We start from the raw sequence: 13,640 nt of genomic DNA, 5'->3' as shown, positions 1-13,640 counted from the left end.
TTTATTGATAAATTAAATAAATACATTTTTTAAATTAAATAATGGTTTTTGGTTGCTTTTAAATTAAAAACCAAAATGACACAATGTACGTAAATATTTTAACATTTATTACGAATATGCATTTTAAACATTTCCACAGTTCAATAACATTGAAACAGCCAGTTCGTTTTAAAATCTAAAATGCCTCTTTCTTTCAGTATGACCAATATTCGCAATTTAGTGTTAATTATATATAAAAAGTAAAAAATAAATTTATATTATTTTACAAAAGGCAAATGAATGATTAATACAATTTCTATTCCGTAGATCATTGATTCGTTTCCGGAGATTTATTCAGAACAGACGGGTTTTCCTTTAATTTTCCACTACCCTTCATTTGTCGAGGAAGGTTTTTATTCCGTTTTAACTACCATGAATGAAAACTTCGTTCTCCCCGATGAATATATTGGTTCTGGATTGGACGTGGCTGTTTGGTGTTTCATTGCCATCAGCATTCTATTATTATCGTTCTTACTGGGCTTATTTGAAGGACGCCAAATCAGCCTAAGAGAACATGTTTCTAAATTTCTAATATGTGTTTGGGAATTTTTAAAGGATGATCAAATAAACAGTTAAGTTCATTTGATAAATTATTTTATTAACCTTCGGAGAGAAAAGCATATTTCATAAAATTCTCAAGAACAACGAAATGCCTGGAAATATTTTATAAAATAACTTTCAGTTATTCAGTACACTAACATTTCGATCACGCATAAGCTATACAGCTGAAAAGACAAAGTTTATTCATACTGTTTCTATCCATTTCCGAAGCGCCGAGTTAAATTTGTATTCGACTCCGCTTCGAGACTCTTTAGTACAATCAAAATATACCCTGTCTATTACACTACGAAATCTTGCTTTTTATACTCCTTTCCGATGTTATGGCCGTTTGTAAATGCTTATTCACTTTATAATTGATTATTAAACTCACTATATCTTAATGTTGTGTCAAATCTATTTTTTAGTTTCGGATTACTTTCCTTTTCCAAATAGTACGCGTAATTAAATGAAATGTTTTATGGTTGCACAAAGGATTTTAACTCAGTAAAACACTGAGGACGCGCAAGGTCTAGCATTTTACTTCAGAGCACATCACTTGTCGATAAATAAGTCCAGTTTATGACGTTTATGGTAATATAATTACAGATCTTGCCCGTTATTTGATTTCACTACTTTTATGGCCTAGAGTAATATAGAGTAAAGGACCATTTGGTTTTTGGGTGGATTTTACGCCTTTTGTAGATAACAATAGAAGTGAAGTTATTATAATACCTTTAAACGTAAAAAAACATTGTGTACGTTTAGATATTGTTTACCTTAATTTTTTGAAAACGTGACGTCATTATGCTCTTTAATTAATTTTTTAATGTTAATAAATAAGCTTGTACGATTGTTATTAAACTTTACACGTTTTGTACTGTGTTTATTACTCATTTTCATCGTTTACCGCCCTCTGGTGACACACTGCCCACCCTGACACTGGCGAGACACTTCGAACTCACTGCACCTCTTTCACTTAGAAACAACCTATAAATCAGTGGCATTCGAATGTTTAATCTATTTCCCTAGGGCAAGATCTGTAATTATATTCCCATAAACGTTATAAACTGGACCTATTTATCGACAAGCCCTGTGGCGGACAACCCCCACCGAGGGGTTAACCACTAGGTATTTTAGTGTACACCGGACTACAGAAATATGACTTGTACTACACGTATTACTGAATATTGATTGTATTACCAATTATTACACCGTACTGTCATATATTACACATTGTATTACACGGTACTACGCAGTATTACATTTACTACACAGTATTACAGCTACTGCACAGTATTACACTATACTACAATTTCTGAAAGGAATTTAACGGTATTACGCAGTACGACAGGTTTTTAATGGTATTACATGGTAATACCAAGAATGTATTTATTTATACCTAGGGCAAATGTCTAAGTCAGGGCCTTTTTGAGTTTTTCTCACAATCCACCCGTGGGTCCCCCCAGTACGCTCCGCCGCTTAAAATAAATCAAAAAGTGGTATTTGATTGGTGGGTAATATTAACGTCACTCGACGCGATGGAATCAAACGCTGGTGACGTTTGTTTCCGCTCCCCCCACGCCGAAATTCCCAATCGGGGAGAGAAATACCCCTTTGATCAAAATCCGTGGCTCAGCACTGGCATAGCTAGATAGAGATAACTAATACCTATCGAATGACGCCTGAAAAGGACCCCGAGCCTAGGATTAACCCGAGTGAATTGACCCGAGGAAATAATATTAATTATAACTTACTGAGTTTACAGCACACATTGCTGCGATCGGACGATACGACGATACCCACGCTTGACTTACGCTCTCAGATACTCTGAAGAAAAACAACGAGAAAAAGCGTCGGGAAAAGCGCCAACCGAGGATCTAAAGCGAGCGAACCGTCGGAGTGAACTAACGTCGGGAACTAAACCGTTTCTAATTTTTCCATAAAATGGGGGATGATGGGTTTTTGTCGCAGTTGTTGTCGGAACTTGTTGTACGCGTTAACCGAGGCATAAACAAAGTCATACCATCGGCTCGACCATCGGTGATTTCCCCGCTTGGGCGACAGAGGCCAACGGGCTCGGATTCACCTCGTGAGCCCGAGCTCAATTTGAGACCAAGCTCAGGTATTTTAAATTAATATTGTGAGCCTGAGATGAGACTGATAAAATTTCACGTTAAAGCCGAGCCCGAGCTGAGGTATTGTGGATCGCATATTGTAACTAGTGAGCCCGAGCTTGAGCCCCTGTTATAACAAAATTAACTTCGAGCTCGAGCTTGAACCCATTTCATAATTCATATTACTTGGAGCTCGAGCCCGAGCCCGTATTAAAAATTAACATACTTAAAGCCCGAGCTCGAGACTGATTTTGGTAGTTTTCATATCTGAGGTGAGCCCGAGCCCGAGACCGAGTTGAATACTGTTTTTGCGATATTGTTTATCTCTAAGCCCACATTCGAAATTTTTTTTGGCAAAAAAGCGTTGGAAGCTAGCGCCGTCTGGATTTCCAGACTGCCTGACCACCTCCGACTGTCTTCCAGGTGTGCCATGTGATGCAGGAATTGAGCTCGAAAACACTAATTGGGCTATTTGTTAAATAAATTGTGCGATGAATCATAGAGATTGAACTTGAGCCTTTAGTAGTTTTAAAATATAGTGAGACCGAGCTCGAGGCCAACATTTGATTTGCAAGTAACTATAGTGAGCCTGAGCCCGTGATCACATGTTGAATTGTTTTTGTGGCGAGCCCAAGCCTGAGCCCGCGACCACCTGTCAATTTGTAAATATAGTGAGCGCGAGTTCGAGACTGTTTGTAGATTTTAAATCTACTGAGCTTGAGACCTCACATCGGTGGGAAAATTTAGATTGAGAGCTCGAACCTGAGACCCGGCCAATAATTGGTGAGACAAAGGTGAGCCTGAGACCAACCGTGAACTCATATACGAATTCAGTGAGACGAGCTCGAGCCCAGCTCTTGGCTTTGACCTATGTTGGTCTATGCGAGTGAACGTCGTCGTCCCCTCTCCCCCCGCACCATTCCCTCTTCACTTTCGCGTGGAATTTCACCTTCGCCCTTGCCTCAGAGTTCCACTCGTTCCCTCCTATGTTCCCTCAGTTTTTCCTAAATCGAATTTGAAAAGTATTTTCCCCTATATTTTCAATATTACTTAGGTATTACATAAAATCATTTGGAATTTCATGAGTTTAAAATAGTATGCAATAATACAATGTACTACATAATACTACATCATAATAGACAACGTAATACACTTACTACGCACAATATTACTTGATATTACGCGATACTACACAGTATTACACGGTATTACAAGGTAATTAACCGTATTACACAATAATTCACCATATTACAATACTACGTTGTATTAAAAAGTAATTTGTAGTATTTATTCGTAATAGCAATAGAAGTGTACACGAAGTTGTTACCCCCTCGACCCCCACCCTGACATTCGCAAGACTATTGATGTCGAACTGAGCGCCCCTTTTTACCTACAATCCACCTTTAAATATGTTGCATACATAGTTTCCAAGTATATCCGTCATAGCGGGAATATTAACCTTTAAGACTATTTTTCCGAACACAGCACCACGTTTTCACCTAGAATCAACCCTCAAACCTTTTGCATTAATTTTTTAAATCGCCTACTTCTTATGTGTTTATTTCTCCATGGTTTCGTTACCGACTCGCTGAACTGTACATTTGTCGCCGTAGCTCAAGAACTATAATGAACTTCTCCTTTGAAGGACACAGTGGGAGCTTATTTGAAACTGTACACGAAATTGCAATTAAATCGGTTCAGTAGTGTTTGCTGTAGAGCGGTCTGCGAGGAGAAGAAGAAGAAAAATAAGGCTTTGCTTTGCCCCATTACTACGAAACGTCGCCTCAACAATTTTCGATGAAATTCGTATATGGTTGTCGCGTTGCTGTAACCTTTCAAACGATATATCACTTGTTTTGATACGACCAATAGGTTTTGAGATACGAGGGTGTAAAATCGGCTTCATTCTGACTCGTGGTGAGGCTGTCGGTTTCACAGGAAAGCTGCTGACTCCGTGGAGGGAGAAAACTCTTCTAAGGAGTGGTTCCTGCCTTTCAACAGGAAAGCAAAAATAATTTCGAGAGTTACTGACTTATGGTTTTAACTTCTCTAGAGCGCATTAGAAGCCGTGACGGTACAATATCACTATATTATGTAGAAAGATGTCCTATTGTTTAAGTTTTTCGCTCCTTGGGATGAAGAGGATGAAGACTGTCTTCAAAAAGATTCGAAAGTGGTACCTAAGAGTCTTAGAGTACCATTTATTTACAATATTCATGCCGATGCTTAACGTGAGGAAGCTGGAAGTTATTAAGTTTGTGAGAAGTTGAGGGGTATGAAAGAAATGTAAGCAATCCGAGCAGTTAACCTCAGTGTTAAGCCTTTGAAATAAGTAACCGATCATTTAATAGGTCCCTACTTTTAAAGTGTCGAAGGAAACTACTTCCAACTCTCTTCATGGTAGATCTTTTTACAAAGTGGGCAGAGCTCTACCCGCTTAGGAAAAAGGCTTTGGAGAAAATCTATAAGATTTTTGTCCAGATGGATTCCCAAAAAAAATTAATAACGGATAATGCATCCGTATTTCTAGTTTTAAGTTCAAAAGAGACTGTTGTGATTTCGGCACATGCCCTAATAATCAGGAAAATCTGACTGTGTGAATGAATCTAACTAACAGGCCAATGATAATAACTTTTGTCGTACGACATAAGGATTGAGACCCCGAATTAGGTTTTGCTTTGCGTTTGGGCGAGAGCACAGCGACCGGGTATTGACTGCGGTTTTGAACTAAGTTCGAGAATCACGCAGACACCTGAACTGGGAATTGAAGGTGAGTCATCAAGCTGTTTTCTACAAACGTGGAGAACTCGTATTGCGCCCATCTAATCTTCTTTCCGACGCAAGTCGTGGTATCACGGTTTTGTAGGAAGATAACTTTGAGAGGCCGTTTGTAGTGCAGAAAAGGACCACTCCTTTGACATATCGACTGGGGGACCCACAATCCGGTTATTTTACGGGAGTAACACACGTGTCCAAGCGGAAGTCTTTCACCCCTCCAGACAATAGAGAAAAGTTTAGATCATGTTTGATACACCATTTTCATATGCATCAGCCATTGGAAGGAAGACTACATAACGCTGCTATGGTGACATCGAGTTCAGCATAAATCGTTCTACTCAAGCAATAGCAACACCGACAATGACGACTGGGCCCTGATCAAACGCATTTTTCGTTATCAGAGAGTTCTAATGACGATGGGTCTCTTAATATGGTCTGGTAACACTTCAGTCCTAGAGCTATACAATAATGTGGACTATGGAGGCTGTGAAAAAACCAGCTTATCAACGTCTGGGATTGTCTGTTTGCTAGGATCTAGGCCAGCTGAAAACAACAGTACGTTGCAATGTCCAAAACAAAGGCCGAACTGATTGCCGTCTCTGAATCAGCCAAAAATGATATCTTTGTCAAAAGCATCAAGAACTCTCTGGGCATTGGTGACAAACTTCGGGTTCTCGTTCTGAGAATTGAGAACGCCAGTGCCATTTATAGGATCCACAGCCCTGGGATTCACCTGCGTACGAAGCATATCAAAATCTGTCGGACCTTTATCTTAAAACTCCTGCAAAATGGTCGGTTGGTTGTTGTCTTTATGCCGAGTGAAAATAATCTTAGATGTTATCTTTAAGCGCGATAGCCAGAAGATGAGTCTCAACAACAACGCCATTATCTCTTTTATTAAAGACGAAGATATTTTATGTACACGGTTTGCTATTTTAATAATCTCTACGTCCTATTATTATAAAAATAATAAAATAATTGGCCTGTATAGAGATCGAACATTGTTTTAATTAAGTACCATCGGTCAATCTCAATTTTTATAAACTGTGTTAAGTTTTATTAATTGTGTTATCTTTAATTTATGAAACTCCTGTTGGTCTTTTCAACCAAGGGTTAAATCAACTTTTCTGGTTGCACTCTGCTTGGTGTGTTGATAATTTCAATAGTCTTAACAATATTCGGTGACAAAATATTTTTCAAATTCATTCCTTAATTTTTATTACTTTAAATTTAAACGTTTTCTTACCTTAAAATGTACACCAAATATTTCACAATTTATCATAAAGTATAATTTATTAAAATGTCACGCCATTCAATTTGAAACAATTTTTTGAGTATTCAGTATCAATGTAGTGAGCGCTTAGAGCTTGAGATAGGTTATATGAAATTATTTCAAGCTGTTTCCCATTGAAAATTTTATTATAAAATATTATTTGAAATGTGGTTTTTTTAACTAATGTTTTAAGACTGTTTCATCATATAGATATTTCTCGAAACAAACGAAACTGTGTACGATTCCTTATATCTGGATGGATATTAGCGAGCTCTGTTCTATTTAAAGCTTACTCTGGCAACCTAAAAGGACAATTGATAGTTTCGAATGAGGACTTTGTTGATTCAGCAGAGGATATCTTGCGCAAAGAACTTTTTTTCATGACTTGCAGGAGCTATTGCAAAATGAGTATCACAAATGTAAGCTTAATTTAACTTCGTTTAAAACGTCAAGATTATCATTCTTAAACTAAAGGGAAAAAACTCCGAATGAAATGGCGAGAGTGATCTCACCCATCACTCTTCTCACTATTTAAAAGAATCCTTTGCTCTTTAAAGATTTGCAACTCTCTCATCATTTGTTTAAAATATGTTTTGTTTTTATTATTTAAAACGAAAACCTAGCTTTCGAAAACCAAATTTTCGTGCACCTATATTTTATTGTATCAAATCAAACTTTTATTTTAAGTTATGAGTTAACTTTAAAAAGATAATAGGTATCTCCTCATAACTCACGAGAAAACAAAACAATACATTTTATAAAAAAGAGATATTGGTTATCGTTCACCTTTATTTTTTCATCAGTTTTTTGTTCCAACAATGTTGAATAGTGTTTTTGATGGAGCACTAGGGTATAATTGAAAATGTGTTCTGAAAATAAATTTATACATAGCTCAAAATAACAACCAGAAAATATTCGTATTTAGTTACCGTTTCACCTAATATTTTTGTTTTTATAGTGTCCGGGGGTCATGCAAAATTCTATATTAACATTATGTGATAAAGCGCCTATCACTTTTACAGGGGTCCCTTTTAAAGGTCCAACTAAAGGGACTTTTAGCGTTAAAAGTAAGGTAAATAAGGACCAATATAAAAACAATATGATCTTTATTAGAAATAATGTCCAAAAGGTTTTGAGTTCAGTTAAGTTTATCAGTTCAAAAAAGTTTCAGGGCTTCTCTGACCATCAATTAAATACAAAGCTTATGAATAAGTACAATTTCCAAGAACAAACATAGCAATTGAACTACTGGTTTGATTTAAAAATTCCAGCACAAAAACCTAAAAATACGATTATAACATTTAAATATATAACTAACAAGGAGACTACCCGAGGTGGTTGTCACAGATTTTGTTGAAACTCGGGGGTTAGGTTGACCTTATGGTAGTATGAAAATTTCCAAAGGGAAAAGTTGCTATGGGCTTTAGTTTTCCCATGGCATCCGAAAATGTTTTTGAACTCTCAAACCGAAAAATCTCCATTTAAAAACGCATGGGATTTTTTCGGTTTCACAGGGTAGTTAATTACTTAAAAAATTTGAAAAAATGAAATTTTCAAAACTTACCCAAAAAGATGAATTTGACCTATTTTGTTTAAAATTTTTAAGGATTTTGAGTACAATTGATCATTTTTGGTTAAATTTTAACAAAATTTGGGAAACCGAGAAAATCCCATCCATTTTTAAATTGAGAGTTCAAAAACATTTTCGGTTGCCATGGGAAAACTAAAGCCCATTGCAATTTTTCCCTTTGGGAATTTCCATACTACCATTAGGTTTACCTTAGCCCCGAGTTTCAACAAAATCGGTGATAACCATCTCGGGTAGTCTCCTTGTACGTTTTGGTTTAATAGGTACGACCGTCCAGATTTAATTGTCTTAGATTTCTATTAAACAGTGTCATTCTTGCATTTTCCAAGCCCAAGCTGAAAAAAAGCGTAAATTGTTAGAATCACCCAAAAGGAAATTAAAAGACAGCGAGTTACAAGTTATTATCTTATAGAAAAACTGACCCCAAAGAGTAAGAAAATATGGGTATCCCACATACAACAATAGATCAGTTTAAAATAAGAAAGTTTTGAAACTTGAAAAGCAATTACATATAAGATAATTACGCCTGAATGAAAATCAGATGACAGAACTCTCGGAAATAATATTGACTTAATAAAAAGCATCAATTATAGCACTAAGCTAGTGACAAGCATTAAATCAACTACCGGAGACACCAAAGAAATGTTGAAACCAGAGACTCAAATGAGAAGAATTTATTCGACCAAAAACCATTCTTTAGAGAAAAAAAGTTTATAAATAAGATATTATATAACAAAACGGATGTGTTTAGCTGTATGTTCCAAAAGCATATATCGACTTACTAAAATTAAGCTTTTAACATTTTGATTCTTCTAAGTTTTTAAAACTAAGAGAAAACAAGGAATCCCAATGACTCACCAGGTATTAACGAAAACTATTTAGCCAAGCAACAAAGCAACTATAAAAAAACAAGCTGATAAAGTAAGAAAAGAATATATGATACAAACTGGTATAGGTTTTAGCTTATTTGATATGGTAAAAGTTATCGACCCAGTTAGACAGAACAAAAGTCATAAAATAACGAGATTGGCCTTGAATGAGGAGGATTAAACGGAGCAAACGGATATTTATAGAGACCAAACCCCTAAAGCTGCGGCACCAACACAATGTGTTGCAATACATGTGGATACATTTAACATTATGGTTTGCTATGATTGGTCCCCAATTTCCTTTACCATATCCTTTTCAAAAGAAGTCTCGCAACCACTCTCTATCAAAGTTGGAAACTTTGGAGATGCTCAATTTTAAATTATTTGGGCCTTGTCTGTGATGGAGTGAGTTAGTTCATCCTTGATCAAGTTTACAATGGATGGAAATGGAACCTTCGGATGCAAGATTAAAGAGGGAATTCATTATTTTCCTATCCATCGAAGTTTCGAAAACCCATTCTCAGAAACCCCAAAGTTATTGCATTGTTTGATTCGTCGCTCACTTGCTTATTTTTTCATACAAATAGTTTTTTAATTCTGATTTTAGGTTTTCAACATATCTTCTTAATTTTAAATTTAATTTTTTTTATATTGTTTGTTTTTATGTTTAATCTCCTTTTATGGTTATAACTTTTCAGCACTAACTAATACTCAAACAAAATTTTTTGTATTTAAGAAAGTCTCGTCCAAATTAACAATTACCGGCAATATATATTATTTTAAGGTGCAGTTTTAAGAAAAATGTCTTTATGAATTTTCAATTGGTTTTACCAAGTACAAAAGGAGAGCTAGTTATTGTTCTTCACTGAATAATTTCTAACGTATGATGTTTTGAGTTTAAAAAAGTTTGATGCAAAACATTTTGAATTTTTTTATTATTTATGGTTATGAACTTATGAAAGTATAGAACAATTTGCACCCATTTTTAATTTAATATAAATACATTGTTATCGAAATAAAAAGAAGTATCTCAAGAATTGTCAAATTAAAATTGATTTTAAAAGCCCTGAACTATTCTTTTACCACGAAACCTAAAGATCTTCGTATTTAGTTATATCGTTACTAACCTTTACGCGAAAGAAAAATTATTACGACAATTTACGAAATTAATAAATTTAAAATGACTAACAATATATCTTTTCCTAATTAGAATCGAATGCAAAGCTCTTTATTCAAATTAAACACCATTTCGAAGAAAAGAGGGATATTTTTCATTGATTATGACAAAAGTTTGCTGTCATTGGTTTCTGATGGACGAACAGCTTTAATAGAATACTTTCCATTTATGACTTCTGTTCTAAGAGATCTTAAGCCATATTTGATGAAAAAGAAAAAAGTGGCTTACGTAGGAACCAAAAAATACGGAAAATCGTTTAGTCGACTTCTTTTCAATAAGAACATATCCTCTCGTCTCAAATCTTCTATCGATTACTTGTAAGTTCAAATTTCTACGTCGTGGCTTTATCTACATGATTTAAAGGTAAAGTTTGGTTCCAAGTTTTCTAGAGCTAAAAGTATAGTTTACACTCTTAAGAATAAAATACAAGTGACGAAAATTGTTTAACGAACCTTAATAATTAGTTATAAATTAAATTAAATTCATTATCGCTGAAATGTGGGTGCTGACATTACCGATTTAAAAAAAATTATCGATCAGTCTCCGAAGACACCACGCACGAAACTATAGAACCTCCTCTCTCTTGCTCTATCCCAATAGAGATAAAAGCAGGCTTACCGTTGTACATGCTGTATTTCAACGTGATTCTCTCTTTGTGGTCACATGACTCACAGACTCCTCAATCGTTGGCGAGTGTTTGTTTTAGACTGACCAATAAAAATACAAGATTATAAATCGTCCGCTGTGTTTCTTAAGCCTAGGTCTAACAGTCTCTCTCTCTAATTTTTTGCAATTATATTTCTTAAATATGAAATGCTTCGTGTAAATCCCTATGAAGTGGAACCGGAATATAAAGAAAAAATCAGGGAAATAGAAAATCAACGAAGAAATGAGATAGTTGGTAATGCCCAAATTCAAATCAATTTAGAGGAAATCTAACTTGTGGGAAATGGGTCCCTGAATGGGTTGGCCTAACTGGTGATGATGAACAAATTTAAAACAAAAAGATATATTTAAGTTGGAAGGATGTGAGGGTTAATCTGTTGCAAACAAATTGAGAAGGTTATTGAATACTTAAATGAATCTGATGGAGATGAACTAGCTCAGTGTGTAACTAATAACATTAATTATAAGTTTGTGCCAGCGAAAGCGTGCATTGAGAGCCACTTATAGGAGCTATTTGCACGCTCGTCAAAGACAATTTCCTGAAAATTTAACAAAACAGGTAGGTAATTTTATATTCAAATTTACATGTAACTTTAACTAATTATATTTTATATTTTAGAACATATAGTTATACAGCTTGTCGAACGTATACGCATCTCATTTTTCAGAAGCTGGAGAGAGGTATTCGCAACGATGTCCCACTTTGCACAATTCTTGACATACGAAAAAACTTTCCTGAAGATGATGTAAATGCATATACAAGCTACGAACCTGGAGAGATTTAGGGCTATTTAAAAAATTTAATACGCTACCAATATTTTTAGGATATTATCATAATGATTTATAATATATTCTGATTCTGAATATCTATTTAATCACTAATAGTTTGTGATAGAAATGTTGTGATAGTAAATAACCCAATAACTTGCTACTACAGTTTTGCGATGTTGATATAAATTCTATAGGCTATTTTTATATCTTTACGATATTAAATTTTCAAGTTCAATAATTTCTCTGGTGCTATAAATTATTGACCTCATTACCCAGATTTACAGTTTTAAATGTCTAGTCAATTTATTATACTGTTATACTAATTCAACTTAATCACACCTTTTTAATATTAAAAATTTTGTTTTTCACTACTAAAGCTAATTCTTTAAATATTAAATTTAATCTTTTGATAGCGTATAATATACTATATTATTATTTCATTAGCCCCATTAATTCTAAATAAGGAGATAATATAGATAGTTAACTAATATTTTTTAATGGTGTAAATAGAAAAATGTTTGCACCAGAATAATGACAAATAAGGTAAATACATAATAAGTAAATACATTTTTAAAATTTGCTTTCAATTACAAATGCCTTCTCTTTTTTGCAGCTTCGATTAAACTTTGTTTGTCTGGACGTGGAATCGGAGCAGTATTTGGTCTTTTACGAGTTGCACTCATCAAATAAGACAGTGGTATTTCATCTTCGTTAGTTAGTTTACGGTTGGCAATATTTTTTATAATATCATAAATGAACACATAAGGCTCTTTGCGAGGTCTCGCATGCCATTGTAGATTCGACTTCTTTTTGAAAATAAAATTTTCTGTCTACATTAAAGCTGTTAACATTGTACGCGCTTCCATAACATCAAAGTCAAATTCTTCCTGCTTAGGACAATATTTTAGAAGTAAGCTGTGGTACGATTCCAATTTACAAGTATGAGAGAATCCGCTTATTTGTTTCAAGTCCCGTAAAGTCTCTTTTTGTTAATAATCTCAAACAAAGCATCGTAGGCCGGAGTATCACGTTTGAGCCATTTCTTTTTTCTTGATTCTTCAGTTGAGAGAGGACCATGAATGCAAGTTTGGTAGTGGGTCAATCTTGCGAATGAATGAACAATAGAGACATGATAAATAACAGATTTCCACACATCAATTAGAATGTTAGGGTCTCCGTTACATTGTTCTGCAGCGAACCACTTGTGACGACTAAGAGATTTTACCCAGGGTTGTAAATCATTGTTGGACTTTATCTTAGCTACAGCTGTAATTTGTTTTGCAATACTTTTTGACAAATGCCAAACATAAAATTGATGGTCGATATTTGGGTAATTATCTCTTAAAAATGCTCTAATCTGAATATGACGGTCCGATGTTATTCTGGTGACTTGAATTCCACATTTATCCATTTTTAATAGGCACCTTTTTAAGCCTTCCAGTTCCATATTTGTTGATTTTTTATTCCACCTCATTTTTGCAAAGTATTTCAAAATGGATACATTTGTCAGTATCTTGGACAAGGAACGTAACACCACAGTATTTTGCTGAATGGCCTACCGAATCAAAACGACCATCGACTGAAACTTCTACTTTAGTGGAATTACGTAATTTTTCTAAAATATTAGTTTGCTCTTTTTTCCATGCAACCCGAATTTCTGGTAATATGTAATTTCTTTGCAAAAAGTAGAAAGTAGGCTTTTTGATACACTCTAATCCCATATATTCCAAAATAGAGAAAACTCTTTGAAATGTAGCACCAGAAAGCAAAATACTCGAAGCTAATAACAAATTTCCAGCCGGCATTCTTCCCAGTAAGGGTTGAG

General features: G+C 34.8%; 1 protein-coding gene across 1 annotated transcript; it reads right to left on the bottom strand.

Annotated features, from left to right (window-relative positions):
• Positions 1-12,779: 12,779 nt before the first annotated feature.
• LOC149954473 (uncharacterized) lies at positions 12,780-13,289 on the bottom strand. Its single transcript, XM_090169917.1, has one exon. The coding sequence runs from the start codon at positions 13,287-13,289 to the stop codon at positions 12,780-12,782; it is 510 nt and encodes a 169-aa protein (XP_090026043.1).
• Positions 13,290-13,640: the final 351 nt, after the last annotated feature.

Source organism: Leiobunum rupestre, chromosome 3 (genome assembly GCF_980474605.1).
Source record: "Leiobunum rupestre chromosome 3, qqLeiRupe1.1.hap1, whole genome shotgun sequence".
Classification (NCBI taxonomy): domain Eukaryota; kingdom Metazoa; phylum Arthropoda; class Arachnida; order Opiliones; family Sclerosomatidae; genus Leiobunum; species Leiobunum rupestre.
Note: the sequence above shows the minus strand (reverse complement) of the source record. Positions and strands in the feature narration are given on the sequence as shown.